General features: G+C 45.7%; 1 protein-coding gene across 1 annotated transcript in view; it reads right to left on the bottom strand.

The window, feature by feature from the left end:
• Positions 1 to 810: 810 nt before the first annotated feature.
• OTOA (otoancorin) overlaps positions 811 to 20,753 on the bottom strand; it is a gene marked incomplete at both ends in the record, with an annotated part of 59,577 nt that continues 39,634 nt past the window's right edge. The window contains 8 exons of the mRNA XM_082858164.1: positions 811 to 881; positions 3,382 to 3,577; positions 6,606 to 6,703; positions 7,587 to 7,723; positions 7,943 to 8,085; positions 13,872 to 14,027; positions 15,318 to 15,505; positions 18,611 to 18,740. Of these exons, the coding sequence (XP_082714290.1) occupies positions 811 to 881; positions 3,382 to 3,577; positions 6,606 to 6,703; positions 7,587 to 7,723; positions 7,943 to 8,085; positions 13,872 to 14,027; positions 15,318 to 15,505; positions 18,611 to 18,740 (1,119 nt within the window). The remainder of the gene's footprint in view (positions 882 to 3,381; positions 3,578 to 6,605; positions 6,704 to 7,586; positions 7,724 to 7,942; positions 8,086 to 13,871; positions 14,028 to 15,317; positions 15,506 to 18,610; positions 18,741 to 20,753) is intronic.

A 20,753-nucleotide genomic window follows, 5' to 3' on the forward strand; every position in this document is an offset into this window, starting at 1 on the left:
GTGCCAAAATCACAGGAGTGACTGGCTTACACAGTTTATTTTCTCTGATTTCAACCCATCCCCAAAGCCCAGAGCAACTTAAAACAAGAAGAGCCACCACCTCCATCAAGAAAGGAATGTTTTGAAAGTTTCACCGATAATTCCACGGCCATTCACTCAGCCGCCTCCCAAGGAAATGGAAGGCATCTGGAAAATGTATGTTAAAATTGATTCAACGTTGAGCCATGTTAACTGTTTTAATTTCCAAGCAATGCCATGCCCACCCAAACATCAATTAGTCCCAGCAATCAGGCAGGAATATTGGCGTCTGTTGCGGGATTCATTTATTTCAGCTCTGCGAAGTATCCAAGAAGGAGAAATCCAATGCACCCCATAGCTCCAAGGAGGGGAAATTAAGCCAGAATTGAAGCCATATCAGGCCCTGGCAAAAACGGCGCCTTTGCCTGCACCCACTGCTCTCCGGCATCTCCCTCTGGAGGGAGGGCAGTGACTTGTACCAAGGTCTTCATGCTTTGACAGGAAACACCCCTCCCTCCCCAGCTTCTCTGTCTCCAAGCTGGAAAACTAGGGAGACTGAAATGAGGCAGAGAATGCCTCCCCGCTGAGGACACGAGCCAGGTTAAGAACGTGCGAGAGCATTTTCGACAATTATTCTTCCTTTTAGCGCCTCTTCAATTCCAAGGCCCCGGGGTCTCCCTGCCCCCACTGAGGCTCTGAGTCGGGGTGCGGGACTCCCACCATCTGCAGCGCCCACGGTCTCCACGTGCCCTGGGCGGCTGCCTGGGCCCCAGGGCGATGCGCAAATGCCGCTCACCACACGAGCCTGGGCATCAGGACCAGCAGAGGGCAGCCCAGCCCAAGACCCTGGGAGACCCAGGCTCCTAAAAGGAAACAAGACAAGACAAGAGTGCACAGGAGGTCTCAGCAGCCCGCGGAGGGTGGACACACCATGCCAGCTCCCTGTGCCTCTCCCTGAACCACTCACTAGATAGCGCCCAACCTTGGTTTGCTCAACTCCTAAACAGGAATGATGACCCCAAATTGCAAGGGACGGAAAGGCGAATTAAATGAGACTGTGTGAATCAGCGACTACCAGAGCTGCCTTAATCATAAGAGTCACCTGGGGAGAATGCTAAAAACGCAAATTCTGGGATCCTCCCCGGGCAAGCCCTGATTCGGCAAGTCTGGTACCAGGCCCAGGGATTTGGAATTTTAAGTATCACTCCCAGATGATTCGGATAATGAAGCAAATTTACGAAACGAGATTAAGTGCCTGGCCCACTGGAAGGGTTCGCCCAGCTGCCAGCCCCAGCTCGGGCCTGTGGGGTGAAAGGAAGGGGAAGGAATCTAGGCTTCTCCTGCCTGGCGAGCATCCATCAAAATTACACGTGCCCAAACCCTCTGACCCAGCAATCCCACGTGGAAGAGTTTACCCCGCAGATATACTTGAACAGATGCAAAGTATATAAGGTCATCCGCCGCAGCACTGCTCGTAACAATATAAAAATAGAAACAACTGAATTGTCATCTACAGAGATCTAGTTAACTACAGTTATGCCGTAGCCAGAGAAACAACAATCGCACGGCTCCTAGGTACGGAGATGAAGCTACCTCCGAGGTACACTGTCAGGTGAAAGATGCCAGGCACAGAACAAAGTGGATAACAAGTTTTGTAAAAGTGCAGGGATAAACTATGGATATGCGTAGAGTATCTCTGGACAGATACACAAGCTGGTGACATTGGTTGCCTCTGGGGAGGGGAGCTGGGCGACTAAGGAACAGGGGATGGGGGAGATAGCTCACTGCACACCTTTTCAGACCTTTCGTGTTTTAAACCAGGTGCATTGCCTATTGTGTGCGTTATATAACATACACAAAACACTGTAACATTTTAAAATAACTTTTGAATGTATGCATATTATATTTCAATGAAAAGGCTTTAAGATGATAGTAAGTGGCTCTGGTTTGCAGGTGCTATGTCTGGCCACTTGTGGCTGCAGAAATTGGGAATCCCCCAATTTGCTATCCCCAAGGGAGGCGGGGGCAGACCTGGAGACAACGAAGCTTGTCTTTCTGGGGTTTTGTACTCACTCTTCCCTCTACCTGGGACACTCTCCACCTGGCTGGGTCCATCTTCTCTTCTCTTGGTCTGCAGCTTAGGAATCACTGTCTTCTGGAGGTTTCCACGGCCGCTCCCCGCTTTCCCAAGCCTAGGTAGCTGCTTCTCCCGAGCATTCCCTGGGGGCCTGTGTCCCCCCCCTCACAGCACTCCTTGTACTGCCTCATGGTCGCCGGGGAGCAGCAGTTTCCCTCACCCCCATGCTGGACTGGGAGTTCAGAGAGGACAGAGGACACGCCTGGCTGGTTCACAGTTGCCTCCCCAGAGCCCAGCACCAGCTTAGTCCAAAGGCGGTGAGAAGTGGGAGAGTGAGGGGAGGGGGAGAGTAAGACAGGCAGGGAGGAAAGACAGGAAGGAAAGCCACACCCCCGGCCCCTCTGTCTCAGCTCAGCCCTTAGTCACCACCACCACCTTCTGCTGCTTTCCTCCCCTGGTCTTACCAGATTTGAAATCTTCTTTATTTATGAGACAGCCTTACCTGCCTTACTCACCTCTGTATTCCCTGCTCCTACCGCAGGCTTGGCACATAGTATTAACAGGTGCCCAGTATATGTCAATTGAATTTATTAATTAACACTGGACGGTGAGGAGGGAGGAGTAAAGGAACCACTGACAGGACTTAAGTCCTAAGAAATTCTGATTCAGTGGGTTCTGGGTGGGGTCCACGGGACTGGCAGTATTTAAAAGCTCCCCCGTGGGGCTTCGCTGGTGGCGCAGTGGTTAAGAATCTGCCTGCCAATGCAGGGGACATGGGTTCGAGCCCTGGTCCGGGAAGACCCCACAGGCAGCGGAGCAACTAAGCCTGTGCGCCACAACTACTGAAGCCCGCGCTGTAGAGCCCGCGAGCCACAACTACTGAGCCCACGTGCCACAACTACTGAAGCCCGCACGCCTAGAGCCCGTGCTCCGCAACAAGAGAAGCCACCGCAATGAGAAGCCCGCGCACTGCAACAAAGAGTAGCCCCGCTCGCCGCAACCAGAGAAAGCCCGCGCGCAACAACGAAGACCCAACGCAGCCAAAAATAAATACGTTTTTTAAAAAAGGCTCCCCCGTGATTTTAAAGTGCTCTGGAGTTGAGAATCATTCACATGTGCTCGGTAGGGCCTTTGGATTTTTCTGGGAATGCAGGATCTCCAAGGACTGTCAGAGAGCCCACCCTGAATTTTAGGAACCTTCCCGCTGCCCCGGGTCTGGCAGGGCGGACCAAGGGACTAGGAGAGGGATTAGGAGTGGGGGACCGGGCTGGGTCTGTCCGGCTCACCTGGAGGAGAAAGAGAGGCGGGGGTCCGGGTGGGGCTGGCGCTCGGAGGCGCGTCCAGCCAGGAGCGTGTCTTGGCGCCATCTAGCGCCTGCTGGAGGCTCTGCAGCTGCAACATGCTGAGCTGCCGGCGCTGGGCTGGGGTCACGGCCGCGGCGTTTTCCGGGCCCAAGAAGGCGATCTGCTCCGCGGACAGCTCCTGCAGGGGAGAGGGGGCAGCGCCCTCAGAGGCGCCCCTCCGCGGCTTTCGCAAATCTCGGCCATCCGCCCAGCACCCGCACACCTTCGTCGTACCCATGTGCTCCTCTAGGATTTTTACTTAAAATCAGATCACTCTTTCACTACTAAAATAAACTTATTTTAAAATGAAAAAAATTTAATGGAAATTTCCGAAAGTGGAAAATTGGAATGACTCGCAATAAGTACTCATTTAAAATATGCCATAATAAATAAAACGACACTGTTGAATTGTAGCTCTATGTGATGGCCAACGATGTCTGAACCTGAGGCCTCTTTAAAAACAGGAAAAAAAGGGGATTTAAAGTGTTATAGAGGTGTTAAATACATTTTAGCTCCAAATCGAGACTTCCTCCTCCAAGTAATCAGTAGTAAAGGAGAGGTGAAAAGGTGACAGTGTTGTTTAATGCAGTGCAAGGTTCCACCCCATCCCACCCCCAATGCTTCAAGTCCCCGACCTGAGAAACACTGATGTGGAGGAGAAAACACACACCTAAAAGGCAAAGACCTGAATCTGTGTCCCGGCTCTGTCACATAACAGCTGTGTGACCTTGGGCAAGTTTCATAGCCTCTCTGGGCTTTTGGACTAGATGTGGGATGGCACAGATAACTCGTCTCCTAAGTGATTCTAACCCTTGCTGCTGAGTCCTGTGAGGGCTCAGCGAAGGGAAAGTACAGTAATCCATTAGTGATGTCTGCCACGGACACCGGAAATGGGAAATTCTGCGGAGAGCAGAAGTCCTTTGAAGGCCCTGAACAAGATGTTTTCTGAAGTCGCTTCCATCCTAGAGAGGACTTGGTGACTAGTTCCAGTAGGTGTGGAATGAGATGGGACGGCAGGGGCCTCTAAAGTCATCCTGCTTATTTTCTAAGGGCCCCATAGATTCTGAGAAAGGGGGTTCTGCTCCTTCACCCCATCTTCTTCTCTCCTTCACCTTCTTCTTTCCCGTCCAGGTTGATGCTTCTCTGGAATCATGTCATGCCCCTGCTTAGAACCCTTCCCTGCCACCTCTCCAGGCCACAGCTCAAGCTCCTGAACATGGTAACGAGCGCTTCAAGCTCTGGGTCCTGCCCACCTCTCCAGCGTCCTCTGCGCTGGCACACTTCACTCCTGGAGAATGGAGGTCCATGTCTGCAGCCCCAGAAGGCAGCACTTCCTTCTGCCTGGAACACTGTTCCTCCCTCTCCACCTAGCTAACCCGTCCTGCAAAATTCAGCATCACCCCCCCACCACCACAAACACACACACACATGCACACACACACACATGCACACACACACACACACACACACACAGAGGACATGCTCTTCTGGCTTACACCTTACATCTACCATTAATATACAGTCTGCATTATAAAAATTATCTATTTTTCCAATGTTGCTGCTTGCAACCCACAGGCCAGATTGAATCTCTAGGCCTATTGCACTGTGTTTTAAAATATGGATTCAAAGTGGTTGCCAACATTTAATTATCAGGAGATTTCACATGAAAATGAGATTTCTGAATTCTGATAAAAAAGGAAGATCCAGCAATACTTGGCCCACATTGTCACACTGCATCAATGTGCCAGAGATGAGAAGCAGCTTCCCCAGATTTAGACAGGGCTCTCCAGTTCACTTCAGTCCCTACCCTGGCCACTGCACTCCCTTATGTTACTTTTCAAGCCCCTGAGGGCACTGTGTTATACCCCTTCACCAGTGCATCCCAGGTGCACCAGCCTGGAGCCTGCATCCTAGTGCCTAGGCTGGAGCCTACCACAATGTAAGTGGCCACTAGGAATTTTTGGAGTAGGTAAGCTACAGACTGCATTCCAAACAAGACCAGGAGAAAGTGCTCAGCAACATGCCAGCATCAAGAACCAAGCTGCCTACCCCGTGCAGAGCCCCCAGAGGAGAAGCTCAATGGCATTAAGGACTCTGACTGACTTATTTCCCCTAAACAGCTATCACACCTGTTCTGTGCTGGGAACTGTCCCGGGTGCTGAAGCGGTTCAAGGTCCGCTCTCTTTATTAAAATGAACCAATGATGTTGCATCATGGGAGTTTGTCTAGCCTCCTGTGTGTGCCTTATCCAGTTTTTATGGACAGAATGTGTTTCCAAGTTACACAGCGGGCAAGAACACCAGCGTCACTCCACATCAGAGCAGACTGTCCCCACCAAACCCTCTCCTCATCTTGTACATGGACAGGAAGGAAGGACCTCTCACTGGATACCCTGCTTCCCTAACCTCAGCTGATCCAATTCAACCCCCTCAATTTTTTCCATAGCTGTTTGTCACCTGTCCTACTGTGGCTTCCTTAACACTTTTCTTAAAATCAATTAAAATATTTTACTTAATTTTATTTTAAAAGGAGATGTTATACAGGAAATGTTATCCCTCATCTGCAATTCTGAAGTCCAAAAAAGTCAGAAAACAAAGTTTTTTCCAACATTTAAGACAAACTTATTTGCCAGCAAAATCTGATCTAAATTGATGTGAGACCATTTATAGTCTCTACTTATTCCAATTAGTGTGATCTGTCACAGATTTCTTCACAGAAATATTAATGCATTGGCTTACAAGGTGCTTCCCCAGACACTGCTGAAGGTATTAAGTTACAATACTGTAGATTCACAGAGTGATCTTCCTAAAATCTGGAAAATTCCAAATTCTGAAATATATATATGCCCCCAAGGGTTTTGGATAAGGGAATATGCACCTGTCACACCATCATAAATAGAAAATCAGTACCAGTGGCTACGAAGAAAAGGAAACCGTAAAAATAGATACAATTAAAAGATAAATTTAAACTGAAGAAAAAAATACTTAAAAAACAAAAACACCTAAAATTATCTTGTGATCCATCCGCTGTTGGCACACAGCTCTCCTCTGGCCCTATTAGCAGAAGGCTGGTTGCAGGTCCCTAGACTCCAAGGCCCACCATCTGCCTCCCTGTGTGATTTGAAATAGGGTCAAGCTCCCATTCTCCTTGAGGAACTGAGTACCTACTTTGAATATCTCATCAGGAAGGCATCTGATTGCTGATGGCTGGAAATATGGCATCAAATCCTTGTCAAGCATTCGGAGCTCTTCCTTACTTAATCCAGCTGGGGAGAAAAAGGAATCATGAGGGTTTAGTTCAAGCCATCAGAACTCCATTTGTTTTATTAATGGTGCTGCATAATGTACAGATTTGCGTGTTCTAGGCAAACATCTTTCCTTACAAAAGTCCCTGAGAATCACACTGGGGAATCAGGTTCCTTAATCAACTCAGGAAAAAAAATGTGGGTCACGTTAACCCTGATTCATCTCCTACAAGGAGATGTATGCCCAGAAGGAGCTTCACTTTACACAAATTTCAAATGGTGTATAAATCTATTTTGGAGCCAATTAAATAACATTCTAAACCACTTTAGCTAACAAAAATTACCAAGAGAGCTTGTTTAAAAAGCAGACTTGCAGACCCCACCCTCTGCAACTTGAAGTCATGAAATCTAGGTTCTACCATAACTCTATAGACAGTCACTACACGTGGTCAAGGATTCTTTTTTTTTTCAACACTATATTATTTAACCTTTATTTTTTAACATCTTTATTAGTGTATAATTGCTTTACAATGTTGTGTTAGTTTCTGCTGTATAACTAAGTGAATCAGTGATACATATACATATGTTCCCATATCTCCTCCCTCTTGCGTCTCCCTCGCACCCTCCCTATCCCACCCCTCTAGGTGGTCACAAAGCACCGAGCTGATCTCCCTGTGCTATGCGGCTGCTTCCCACTAGCTATTTTACATTTGGTAGTGTATATATGTCCATGCCACTCTCTCACTTCGTCCCAGCTTACCCTTCCCCCCACCCTGTGTCCTCAAGTCCATTCTCTACGTCTGCATCTTTATTTCTGTCCTGATTCTTTCATTATTTTGTTCGTTTCTGTCCCCAGATTTAAGGTTGGAAAGGGAGAGAAAGGCGTACTCAAGGTGTCTCTTACCTGCAATGGTCCCAAGCTCCTGCAGGACAGAGCTGGACCACTCGGTGGGCCCCCCAAACACAACTTCTGCCTTCCTCTTAAACTCTGCCAAGACGCGGGTGCTGCAGACCAGGGTCCCAATTCTGGCCACCACCACCCTGGTTGTGAGGGAGGATGTAGTGTGAGCCTGGGAGACTCTCCGGCCAAAAAAAGATATTCAGAAGGTTTCAGCACCAAAAAATGATCCAGCTAATCTCAGTCCCTATTTTAGCCCAGAAAAGTTGCAAAGCATGAGGAAGCAGAGAACATCTTGCTGAATGAATGAACGAACGAACCAATCAATCATTTGCTATTTTGTACACTAGTGTTTTGGTTACCTGAATTCTGAGATCTTTATAAGTGAGATTTCGGTGATGTTCATGGCACACAGGGTTGCACCAAGTCCTACTAAGTGGAAGCTCTTCAGATCCTGGACACTATAGCCTGAATCCTCCAGGAACCCTTGCAGAATGGATTTAGCCTATAAAAATGTGGGAGGATAGGAAATGAACTATCCAGGGATGACCAAGACCCCAAGGTCTGAGGGGATAACGGAGCCAGCCTCCTGACTGATCGCCCGCCCTACTCCTCCGAACACACTCCCCACTCCAGATCATCCCAGCCGCTTATCCAGGTTAGCCTCCTGAAGGTCCTGCTTCTATGGAGTATGTCCCCTGATCTTTGGAGGCATCTTTAGGCCGTGAAGCTCTTGTATCCTTCACCAGTATTAAAGACACCTATACCTTGTGTCTGTGTCTGCTGGCTATTCCCTTCATCACTCATGACCTTCACATAGTTTGGTCATTTAAGTTCTTCTGCATCAGGATCCAGACTTTTCCAGCAACAGTTGTCACAACTTTCTGACCTTGTAATTTTCTGCCTTTGCACCTTTACTCAGCGCCTCCATCTGAAATGCCCCTCCTGCATTCCCAACTGTTAAAATCCGACCATCCTTTTATTTGGGAGTTCAAGTCAAATGTTACCTTCGTGAAATCTACCCTGAAATAGGTTTGCCTCTCACTCTTCAATTCCAGGAGTAGTACGTTAAATCCTTTGGCATTAAAAAAACCACACAGGAATCTCTTCAATGAGCTTTGCTTTAGGGGCTGATGTGTAGTGTAGGGTCCCTGTAATTTTAGTATAGTGACCATTGATTATTCATGACCTGCCCTGGAGAGCCAGACCTCCTACTCTCTCACTTCATGTGGTTCAATTGGAGCTAACTGCATTCTGAGTTCCAGACGTGATGCTATGGTCTAGTCCTGGCCAGTCAGTTTGTCTCTTAGCCTGGCTGCAGTGACTGGTTCTACATTAGGCATGTGATCCAGTCAAAACCAACCAGGACTTTGGTTGGAGCAATTAGAAGAGAAGAGCTTTCTTTATTGTGGACTGGACCTTGGAAGGACAAACACCTGAATCTGCTAGAACTCAACACATGGAAAGAAACTGCCTCTGGGGACTTCCCTGGTGGCGCAGTGGTTAAGAATCTGCCTGCTAATGCAGGGGACGCGGGTTCAATCCCTGGTCTGGGAAGATCCCACATGCCATGGAGCAACTAAGCCTGTGCGCCACAACTACTGAGCCTGCGTGCCACAACTACTGAAGCCCGTGCGCCTAGAGCCCGTGCTCCGCAAGAAGAGAAGCCACCACAATGAGAAGCCCGTGCACCGCAACGAAGAGCAGCCCCCACTCACTGCAACTAGAGAAAGCCCACGCACAGCAACTAAGACCCAATGCAGCCAAAAATAAAATAAATAAATAAATTTATTTAAAAAAAAAGAAAAGAAAAGAAAGAAAGAAACTGCCTCTGAACAAAGCCCACGTAAAGGAAAGCAGGGTCAAAAATTGGTGTGATGGGCTTCCCTGGTGGCGCAGTGGTTGAGAGTCCGCCTGCCGATGCAGGGTGCCCCGGTCCGGGAAGATCCCACATGCCGCAGAGCAGCTGGGCCCGTGAGCCACGGCCACTGAGCCTGCACGTCCGGAGCCTGTGCTCCACAACGGGAGAGGCCACAACAGTGAGAGGCCCGCGTACCGCAGGAAAAAAAAAAAAAATTGGTGTGAGATGGCTTCCTGACAGTAGTGTTGAAGCCCCTGGATCAAGCCATACCTTAATTCCACCCTTGACCTTCTCAGTTATGGGAGTCAATTCCATTCTTGTTCAAGCCACTTTGAGTTGGGTTTTCTGTCACTTGTAACTGGATTAACCCTGATTAATTTGATCCAGATATGTTGGATCTGAGGAAGGACCCAAGTCAATCTCTTGAAGATGAGCTGTATAATTGTCTGGCTCCTCAGGGCTCATGAAGGCAGATGTAGAAGATTACAAAAGGGCCAGAGCTCACAAGGCAAAGATAGGGAGGAAACCTCCAAGGACGAACATCTCCTGAATGGAAGTGAGGGTCACAGGGATACAGTGAATCTTCCCGTCTCCCTTTAATCTCCCATCCCATCACACACTATAGATCACTCCAGCGTTAAGAAAAAGTATTGGCAAAGATTGCGAAACGCTGAAATGGGATTCCACTTTTCACGTGGCTGTTGTCTCTCTATCCCTCAGGTCTGTTTAAATGCTACCTGCTCAGAGAAGACTTCCTGGATTCCCCCATCCCAAGTAGCTTCCCTCCCCACTATTTCCATGAGCACCTTGTCCATTTTCTGCTTATCACTTATCAAAATTTATTAAATGTTTCACCTTGATCACTCAACTTTTCGTCTGTATCACCCAGTAGAATCTCCAAAGACAAAGACCATAGCCAGCGAGTTCACTCCTGCATCCCTAGTACCTGATGCAATGCCTGGCCCATATTAGGGTACTTTGGGAATAATAAGTACTTTTTGAATGAATGAATGAACATCTGAGTGAGTGAGCTACAGAAGCTGTAGGCAATATATACTCCTTCGAAATGGCATCAGATCATTGCCGTCATGGATGGACTGGCTTCAGAGAGATTTCCCACGTCTCTGCAAATTGGACTGGTCAGTGTCTTCATGAAGTTTCCCCTCAATGATTACAAAGCTCACAGGTACTGTAAGTGAATTTCAGGAACACAACGTTTAGATTTAAATGTCTTTGAATGGCAATGTGCATCCAAAGTAATAACAGCTAATATTTATTGAATGCTTACTGTATGCCAACACTGTTTTGACCATTTACACATACTATCTCATCTAATCCTCACCACAACCCCAGGAAGTAAATATTAATATTATCTCTATTTCACAGATGAGGAAACTGAGGCACAGAGAGGTTAAGTAACTATGCCAAGGTTACACAGCTAGTAGATAATGGTTCTAGGATTACAACCTGGGCAGTCTGACTTCAGAGCCAGTGAAGATGTTTGGGGATGAAGGAAAGATGGAGATTCAAGTTAGCTTTTATTAAGTCTTCATAATCAGGTTTCATTCATTGACTCACAGCAATCTGTGCCCCCCAACCATCAGGCATGCCCATTTTCAAATGAAAGTGCAGAAATACAATTCAAATAAAATTACTTTGAAGATGTGATATTAACTTGTCCTTGCGACTGGAACCTGGAAAATGCAAGCTCGGCCTGCACGGTGATAAGCTACAATATATTTCCTTGAGTGACTGGAGCACTGTATCTGTAATGATTCCAAGACAATTAATACCAGCACTTTTAGGCAATATTAACCACTGAAAAGTGAATAGCTGTAAGATTTCAATCTCTCTGTTCATCCCTCTGGCTTCTATAATAGTTTTTTTTTCCCTTTATATTGGTTTTTAAGCTGAACTATCTGTTAATGTAGTTCCGCCAGGTCTGACTATTAATCTAGAAACACGCATTGAAGCGTCTGATCGGGAGCTAAAGTTGAGGAACTGACTGCAAATGATATTTGCAAATGTTGATTTCCATATCCTCTTCAAACATATTGATAAATCTCACTGCCGTCCATGGGAACTGAAAACTGGTAAAAAGGGAAAGAGATACTCTGGTTTCTAAGTTGGATATATTCTTCTGTTTTCTCCCAGACTGCGAACAGAATGACTTTCACATTGGAAATGTGATGTGGTACTTCTCAAACCAGTCAAAACCAGTTTTAGTGTCACGGAACCCCAGGACTGTAGAACGTCAGAGTAGAAGGAACTGCAGACTTGGGGGTCCAACCCCCTCACCTTGCAAATGAGGAAGGTGTTAAACTACCAGAGAGGGAGTGTGACAACGACAATATGCTGATGAAGACAACTAATTTTTGTTGACTACTATGTCGCAGGCATTGTTCACCATATTTAACATGTATTAACTCACTTAATCCTTATGGCCAGGACGTCCATGTTACCTAACTCCAGGGGGGCACAATTCACACCATGTTCTCTTTGAATGGTACCACCCAGAGTCACGTGGCATGGCGATCCTGATTACAAAAAGCTCATGAGAGTAGGGGCCACGCCTTGGTTTTGCTTGCCCAGCGTCCATTCTCCCTTTGAGAACACCATGCTTTTCCTTTGGTGAATCACCTGTGCTCATTTCCTCTTGCTGCTGTAACAAATTACCACCAACTTAGTGGCCTGAAACAACACGGATATATTCTTTTACAGTTCCGGGGGGTCTCAAGTCCTAAAATGGGTCAGCAAGATGTGTTCGTTCTGGAGGCTCTAGAGAGAATTCATTTCCCTGCCTGTTTTAGCTTCTAGAGTCTGCCTGAATTCCTTGACTCAGAGTCCCATCTTCCATCTTCAAAACCAGCAGCACTGCACCTTCAAATCTCTCAGTGTGTCCCTTGTCCCTCTGCTTCCACTGTCACATTGCCTTCTGTATCTGTGGTCCTTTCTAAGGACCCTTGTGATTACGTTGGGCCCACCAGGATCACCTCCCATCTCAAGGTCCTTAACCTAATCACACCTGCAAAGTCCCTTTTGCCACATAAGGTAACATAGTCACAGGCTCCAGGGATGAGGATGTAGACATCTTTGGGGATCGTTACGACACACTCGTTCCCCGTCCTCAGTACATATGGTCCTGGTGAGATGGATTCCACTCCCTGGTGTATGCCAGGCCAACCCACATATTCTAATCCTGACCAGATAGTTTAGGGCCGGGCAACTGCATGATTGGAGTCAATGCTGGGACTGTTTCAAAAATTAATGAGAAAGGGGCACTTTTTTCTGGGGTTGCTAATTACATGATACGTAAGCCTAGCGCTGAAGACAACAGCTGAGGGAGGGCTGCCTGAGAATGAAGTTAACACGGAGCAACTAAGACTCTCCTTTCTAGCAATACAGTGGATTAACTTCCCTCCCAGTTGAAACAGTTAAATTCTGGACAGAACTTCTTCTTTAGCCTGTGAAGAATTAACTGACACAGGAATCACCCTCTCACCATGAAGTGTGAACAAAGTATATGAAACAACTGTATTTAGACACTGGACAGCAGGGAGCACAGGCCTATAATCCTGGGAGAAGGAAGACAAATCAGAGAGCCCTTGCTCTCTGCCTAGAGGCAGCTTCCAGGCTATGGAGCGGGAAAGGGAACCCAAAAAAGCCCAGTGGTCAGGCTGAGTTGAGGATACAGAGATCCAAGTTCAGAGAGGCCAGGGATCCTATAATTTGTTGGGCAAAGTACTGGAGAGGAAGAAACTGCACGGAGAAAGTGAGAGAGCTCCAGAAATCTGCAGAGAGGTCTTCTCAAGTCTGGCTGAGTGCCGGTCACATGCAAGGAATGAAACTCCACATAAATATCAAAAAAGGCATCAGAAAGCCGTAGGCTGAACAATTCTCAGAGCTCACATGGAGCCGGAAAGAGTTCACATTCCCACCAGCCAGAGAGAAGAGGTCTTGAAATACACGGAGCATTGGATAGAGTCCTCAGAAGAATCATGTCTCAGTGATGGGGATAAATTAACCACAGAAAAAAGCTCAGTCTAGACTCGCCCTTATAATGCTCGAAGGGAAGCCTCAAAATGATCATACTGATCTAAAGGTAATTTAAGTGTATGTCAGAACAAAGCCCAATACTCTTTAAAGCAGTACCACTAAATTGGGTGGGTGCTCAAAGACGTAAAATTTACAATGCCCATCAGCCCGCCAAGATTACTAGACTTGCAAATAAGAAAATATGACCCATAACTATGGGGAAAATTAGCTAACAGAAAGAGTCTCAGAAATGACAATTATGATGGAATTAGCAGGAAAGGTTCTTAAAGCTACTATTATAAATACTATTAAGTATGTTCTAGGACGTAAAGGAAAATATACACAAAATTAAGACAGAAGTAGAATATTTGAAAGGTCCAGCAACATCTACTTACCTGTCCTGGGGTCCACTCTGTCTGCTGGCTGAGGGAAGCCACAGTGTCGATGGAGCTGAGATCCAACTGCTCAAGCTCGCTCTCAGTAAGAGCCAGAACGATGCGCCCCAGGGAGACGAGATGGTACTCTCTCCAGTACGAAGGCGTGTCCCAAACCTTCAGGTGAGAAAAAAAGCCAGATTAGACTATTATTTTTTTTAACAGATAAAAGACATGAACAGGAAATTCACAAAAGAAGAAATAAACATATGGGAAAAGTTCAGTCTCAGGCATAATTAAGGAAATGTATGTTAACAACAATCAAAGAATACTAAATTGGCTGACCATTGGACAAGGAGTAAAGAGAATTGGAAAGATATGGGGTACAGGATACCCCCATTTGCTGGTGTTGAGAATGTACATCGGTACATGCTTTTTAGAGGGGAATCTGGCTACATGCATCAAAAGCTGTTACAATATTTAAACTCTTTGACTCAGAAATTCCATCTCTGGGAATCTAGCCTAAGTGAATAATAAGACAAGTGGCCAAAGAAATATGTATAAATATGCACCTTGAGGCCTTAAAAAAAATAAACAATCTAAAAGTCTACCAACTGGTTAAATAAATAAATAAAAACCAGCCATAAAGTATTATATAGCTATTTAAAATACTGATATAGATTTATATTTCTGATATATAAAAATATGCACTATACACTGTTGGTGTGGACAGCAAGCTATTGAACAGTAGGTGACTGTGATGCTATATTTTGTAGCATATATACGTATGTATGAAATATATAAATATATTTTACACACATACACAGAAGTCTGGGAAGCTTCAGATGAACATACCAAAGTATTAACACGCGCTTACCTCTGGGTAAAAGATTAGGACTGATTTTCTTCTTTATTATTTTCTGACTTTTCTACAATAAACTTGGATGACTCATATAAAAAAAGAGAGTTGTCATTTTAAGGAATTTAATGTCTTAACCCCACAAGGGTAACTATACAGTCCACAGCCATCCTAATAGCTGAAACAAGCGATCTTTATGAAGATGGCAAATTACTTCTAGTCATCTTTTTACTCCTCTCTGCTCTGTTTTCAGGTGAATTTGCAACAGGTTCTGAGAAAACCTGCTGCAAGCAGCAGTGGGGTTCTCCGAGTGGAGAAAGAAAAGGCATAGTTCCTGGAAACCACCTCAGTCAGAGGCACCACGGAATTTGATTTACTGAGCCTACCTTAGATGCCAAGACACATCTCATTCCCGGCCAGAGCCCTAGGAGGGAGGAGCTAGAAATCTCTCCGGTGCGGAGATCACAACTATGGCTCTGAACTGATGCAGTGAGATTTCAACAAGATGACCCAAGTGAAAGTGAAAGACAGGGGTCTGTGCACAGCAGGGCTGGGACCCTGTGTTGGGTTTCCCTCTGTGAGTGCTTCCTCCCTGAGATGGGCTTCACCTGTACTGCCTTCTCCTTCAGGGTCCTCAGCTGAGCTGGGCTGAAGCTCCTGACGGCCCCCAGCAGCTCCACGCTCCTGAGGAACGCATCCTCCCCCAGGCAGAGCAGGCCCTCGGGGGCCCAGCAGGCGTTGGCTTCAGCCAGCTTGATGATGTCATTGGAGGAGGGAGCCGAGACTCCATGGCAACCTGAGGAATGAGCGACATGGGGAAGGAACAGAGGAAAGAGAATTTCAGGAAACGTGAGTCTGTTTCTTTATTGAAATGAGTAATGTTGTTCTCCAATCGTATTTATCCATGAGAAACAGTGTAGGGCAGAAACTGAGCGCAGGGACTCAGGGACCAGTTTGAATCCCACTTGTGCCATTTCTTCCGAACGAAATCATGGAAATGCCAACTTTTCGCAAAGCCACAAGCACACACACAGTAGGAGCTTTGCATCATTATGACTGGACTGCTAATTGCCTTGAGGGCAATAGGAGGTGGTGGTGAACAGTTCTGGCTTTAGATTCAAATCCAAAGCTATTTAACCCCTCTGTGCCTCAGATTCCTAGTCTCAGATTCTTAGTCTATAAAATGAGTATAAAATTACCTCATAGAATTTTTGCGAGGACTAAATGTGTTATTATTTATAAAGCACTTAGAACAGTGCCAGGTATACAGTAAGTACGCAATACATGTTAGCCATTTTTATTATGCTACCTCCCATAGCCACCCCATGCATTTGAGTTTGCAACCCAGAGTTAAGGATTCCAGAATTATAAGGAAGGGGCGCTCCTATCTAAGTGTGGAAAGGGAAGATGATTTGCCCTCCATAAAAATCTTGGTGGAGGCTATGGCCTTCCCATCCCAGGACAGAGGAGAAATGGGTCTCTTACATTTTCCTTGGCAACAGGAGAAACCCATCCGTATGAGTCCTGAGTTAGCTGAACCATACCTAGTCAAACCACTTTCTCAGCAACACACAAATGAGATATTGTCTTTGCTAGCCCAGATGTGCCCAACCTGAGAGAAAACCTTTGCCTTAAGAGCAATCCTGGGTTTCTTATCTTAGGAGCTGATGACCCCTGATGCTGACAGACTCACCAGAGCCACCTGGGGCTGGGCATTTCCCAAGCCTTGTGGCCATGTCCCTTTCACTGCATCTTAAATGGAAATTCACTGGACTCTAATCAAGAGGCAGAACTGGACCAGGTCAAAGGTACATGTCTGGTCCTCAAACATCTTTATCACAACCCACTTGGAGGAGACAAAACACCCATCTCTCCTAGACTCCCTTTGCCCCACTTTCCAATGAAAGCAGGATTCAGTGAAAGTGCAGAATTAGAGAACAGAATGGTTTAAAAGTACAGCAGAGACTTGGTCTTGTCACTTCCTGGGGCTTAGAATAGGACCTGACACATAGTAGGTATTCAGGAAATATTCACTGAATGAATCAACACACACAAAAATTAACTAAAATGAAAGCAAGTAGTAATTCTGCTAATCCATTAATGACTATAAGCACAGCAGTAATTAATACCCAGAACCAACTAAAGAAAACTCCAATTAAGCACTGGAGCTAAGCACATCCTCCCCCAAGGGCGGAAAGTCTTACTTTCACGTATCCACAGGCAGAGAGTAGGAGCACGGCGATATGACAACCGGACTGCTAGGCAGCGAGGACCATACGGGCTAGTGGTGAACATCTCCTGCTTTGGGTTCAATTCCAAGAGCTGCCGTTGACTAACTCTGAGACTTTGGCCAAATCTCTTAATCTTAATCCCTCTAAACCTCATTCTCCTTTGTTAAATGGGAGAAAGCAAACTGCCCACCCCATAGACAGAGGTGAGGACGAGACAACGCACGGAGAGGCGACGACCCAAGGTGAACATCAGACCGATCACGACATTTCTGTGCTCGATGCCGCCATGAAACCCCACCTTCGGGTCTCCTTTACAAGGAGATAAGACCCCACTCCAGCCACACTGCCCCTCATTCCTCCTTCCTCCCCCACTCCTGTCACACTCCTTCTGCCCAGAAGACTCCAACTCCAGGTCCCCACTGGGTCCACTCCCACACTGCCTTGGGCCTTTCCTCAAACGTCACCTTAGTGAGCCCTTCCTTAACTGTGTTCTCCTTTCAAATTACAGCCCCACATCCCACTCTCCCTGACTCCTGTCCTTTGCTTTATTTTCCTTCTTGATACTCATCACACGGCATACTACGTACTTCACTTATGTCTGTAATTTATTGTCTGGCTACCCCCAACCCCATCTGAAAGTAAGCTCTATGAGGGCAGCGGTTTTTGTTTTGTTCACACAGTCAGTGTTCAAAAATTATTTGTTGCAGGAAAGAAAGTAAGCACAGATTACTTTTATTATTACAATTATTCTCGGGTCTGATTAACTTTGTCCCCTCCTACCTGGCACAAGTCTGCACTCAGTAGGTGCACAATAATACTTGTAATCATATCTAATACTTACTGAGCATTTCCTACGTGCCAGGCACTGTTGTGTACATGTTTATAGGTTTAAAACCCACCAACCTTCACGATAATCTAATGAGGTAGGGATTTTCATTATCCCCATTTTACCGAGGATAAAACCCAAGGCACAGAGAGGTTAAAGAGCTTACCCAAAGTCACACAGCGCATAAGTGGCAGCCCTGGGATCCAAATCCAGTCAGCCTGGCCCCAGCACAGCAATTCATAGCCACACAGCCATTTTGGTCCTTAAATCAATTGTTTTGAAATGTTTGTTGCACGTGTTCACCCATTAAACCTACTGGCCTGCGTAAGGAGTGCAAGATGTGATTCCAAATCACTTTACAAAGATGTAATTCTGGGCTTCCCTGGTGGCTCAGTGGTTAAGAATCCGCCTGCCAATGTAGGGGACATGGGTTCGATCCCTGGCCCAGGAAGATCCCACATGCCCAAGAGCAACTAAGCTCGTGCGCCACAACTACTGAGCCTGTGCTCTAGAGCCCATGCTCTGCAGCAAGAGAAGCCACGACAATGAGAAGCCCGCACACCACAAGAAGAGTAGCCCCTGCTTGCCTCAACTAGAGAGAGCCCATGCGCGGCAATGAAGACCCAACACAGCCAAAAAAAAAAAAAAAAAAAAAAAAAAAAGAATAAATAAATTTATTTAAAAAAAAAAGATGTAATTCTATGCCCTGTGGATTTTTGCTACTCTACTGCTTTGCAAACATTGCATCCAGTCCCCTGGACAAGGAGTCCTCTTGAAGCCAGAGGGACTTAACCAAAACACTGCTGCCATGACAATGGCCTCAGATACCCCCAGAAACACTCACCAGGGCTGCGGTCAGAGCTGGGGCTCTCCTCACTGCTGTTCCGAACGGATTCAAAGACAGCCTGGAGGAATTCTTTGGGGGGCAAAGTCCCAGCCATCTTGGAAGCTGTTTGCTGAAGGATGTCAGGAAACTGTGCAGGGCAGCAAAGATGAAAGAGGAGGAATGAATAACAATTAAAGCGCATGAAACACAGACTTAAATCAGAGTGTAAACTGGAACACTGCTTCACTGCCTCCATTGCTTTTTTTTCTTTATGCAGGCATACATCGTTTCATTGCACTTCGCTTTACTGCACTTGCAGATACTGCATTTTTTATATATTGAAGGTTTGTGGCGACTCTGTGATAAGCAAATCTATTGGCACCATTTTGCCAACAACATTTGCTCATTTCATGTCTCTGCGTCACATTTTGGTAATTCTCACAATATTTCAAACTTTTTCATTATTACTATATTTGTTATGGTGATCTGTGATCTGTGATCCCTGATCCTTGACATTACTATTGTAATTGGGGCACCACAAACCGTGCCCATATAAGACAGTGAACTTGATCAATAAATGTAGTGTGTGTTCTGACTGCTCTACCAAGAGGCTGTTCCCATCTCTCTCCCTCTCCTCATGGCTCACTGTTCCAAGCACAACTATATTAAAATTAGGTCAATTAATAACCCTACAATGGCCTTTAAGTGTTCAAGTGAAAGGAATAGTCACAAGGCTCCCATTTTAAATTAAAATTAAAATGATTAGGCTTTGTGAGGAAAGCTTGTCAAAAGCTGAGACAGGCTGAAAGCTAGGCCTCTTGCACCAAACAGTTAGCCAAAGTGTGCATGCAAATGAAAAGTTCTTGAAGGAAATTAAAAGTGCTACTCCAGTGAACACACAAATGATAAGAAAGCGAAACAGCCTTACTGATGATATGGAGAAAGTTTTAGTGGTCTGGATAGAAGATCAAACCAATCACAACCTTCCCTTAAGCCAAAGCCTAATCCAGAGCAAAACCCAACTCTCTGCAATTCTATGAAGGCTGAGAGAGACAAGAAAGCTGCAGGAAAAAAGTGTGAAGCTAGCAGAAGTTGTTTCGTGAGGCTTAAGAAGCCATCTCTATAACATGAGAGTTCAAGATGAAGCAGCAAGTGCTGATGTAGACGCTGCAGCAAGTTATCCAGAAGATATAACTCAGATAATTAACAAAAATGGCTACAGTAAACAGCCTTATAGTGGAAAAAGATACCATCTAGGACTTTCATAGCTAGAGAGGAGAAGTCAATGCCTGGCTTCAAAGGACTGGTTGATTCTCTCATTAGGGGCTAATTCAGTTGGTGACTTTAAGTTGAAGCCAGTGCTCATTTACCATCCCAAAACTCCTAGGGCCCTTAAGAATTATGCTAAATCTACTCTGCCTGTGCTCTATAACTGGAACAGTAACGCCTGGATGATAGCACATCTGTTTACAACATGGTTTACTGAATATTTTAAGCCCACTATCGAGACCTACTGCTCAGACAAAAAAGATTCTTTTCAAAATATTACTGCTCATTGACAACGCACCTGGTCACCCAAGAGCTCTGATGGAGATGTCCAATGAGATTGATGTTGTTTTCATGCCTTCTAACGCAATATCCATTCTGTAGCCCATGGATCAAGGAATAATTTTCACTTTCCAGTCTTATTATTTAAGAAATACATTTCTTAAGACTATAGCTGCCATAGATAATGATTCCTCTGATGGATCAGGGCAAAGTAAATTGAAAACCTCTTGGGAAGGATTAACCATTCTAGATGCCATTAAGAACATCTGTGATTCATGGGAAGCGGTCAAAACATCAATATTAACAGAAGTTTGGAAGAAGTTGATTTCAACCCCCATGGATGACTTTGAGAGGTTCAAGACATCAGTGGAGGAAGTAACTGCAGATGTGGTGGAAATAGCAAGAGAACTAGAAACAGAAGTGAAGCCTAAAGATGTGACGGAATTTCTGCAATCTCATAAAACTTTAATGGGTAAGAAGTTGCTTCTTACGGATGAGCAAAGAAAGTGGTTTCTTGAGATGGAACTACTCCTGGTGAAGACTGTTGAAATGGGAACAAATGATTTAGAATATTACATAATCATAACTTAGTTGATAAAGCAGCAGCAGGGTT

Source organism: Leucopleurus acutus, assembly GCF_964270905.1.
Source record: "Leucopleurus acutus genome assembly, chromosome: 16".
Classification (NCBI taxonomy): Eukaryota; Metazoa; Chordata; class Mammalia; order Artiodactyla; family Delphinidae; genus Leucopleurus; species Leucopleurus acutus.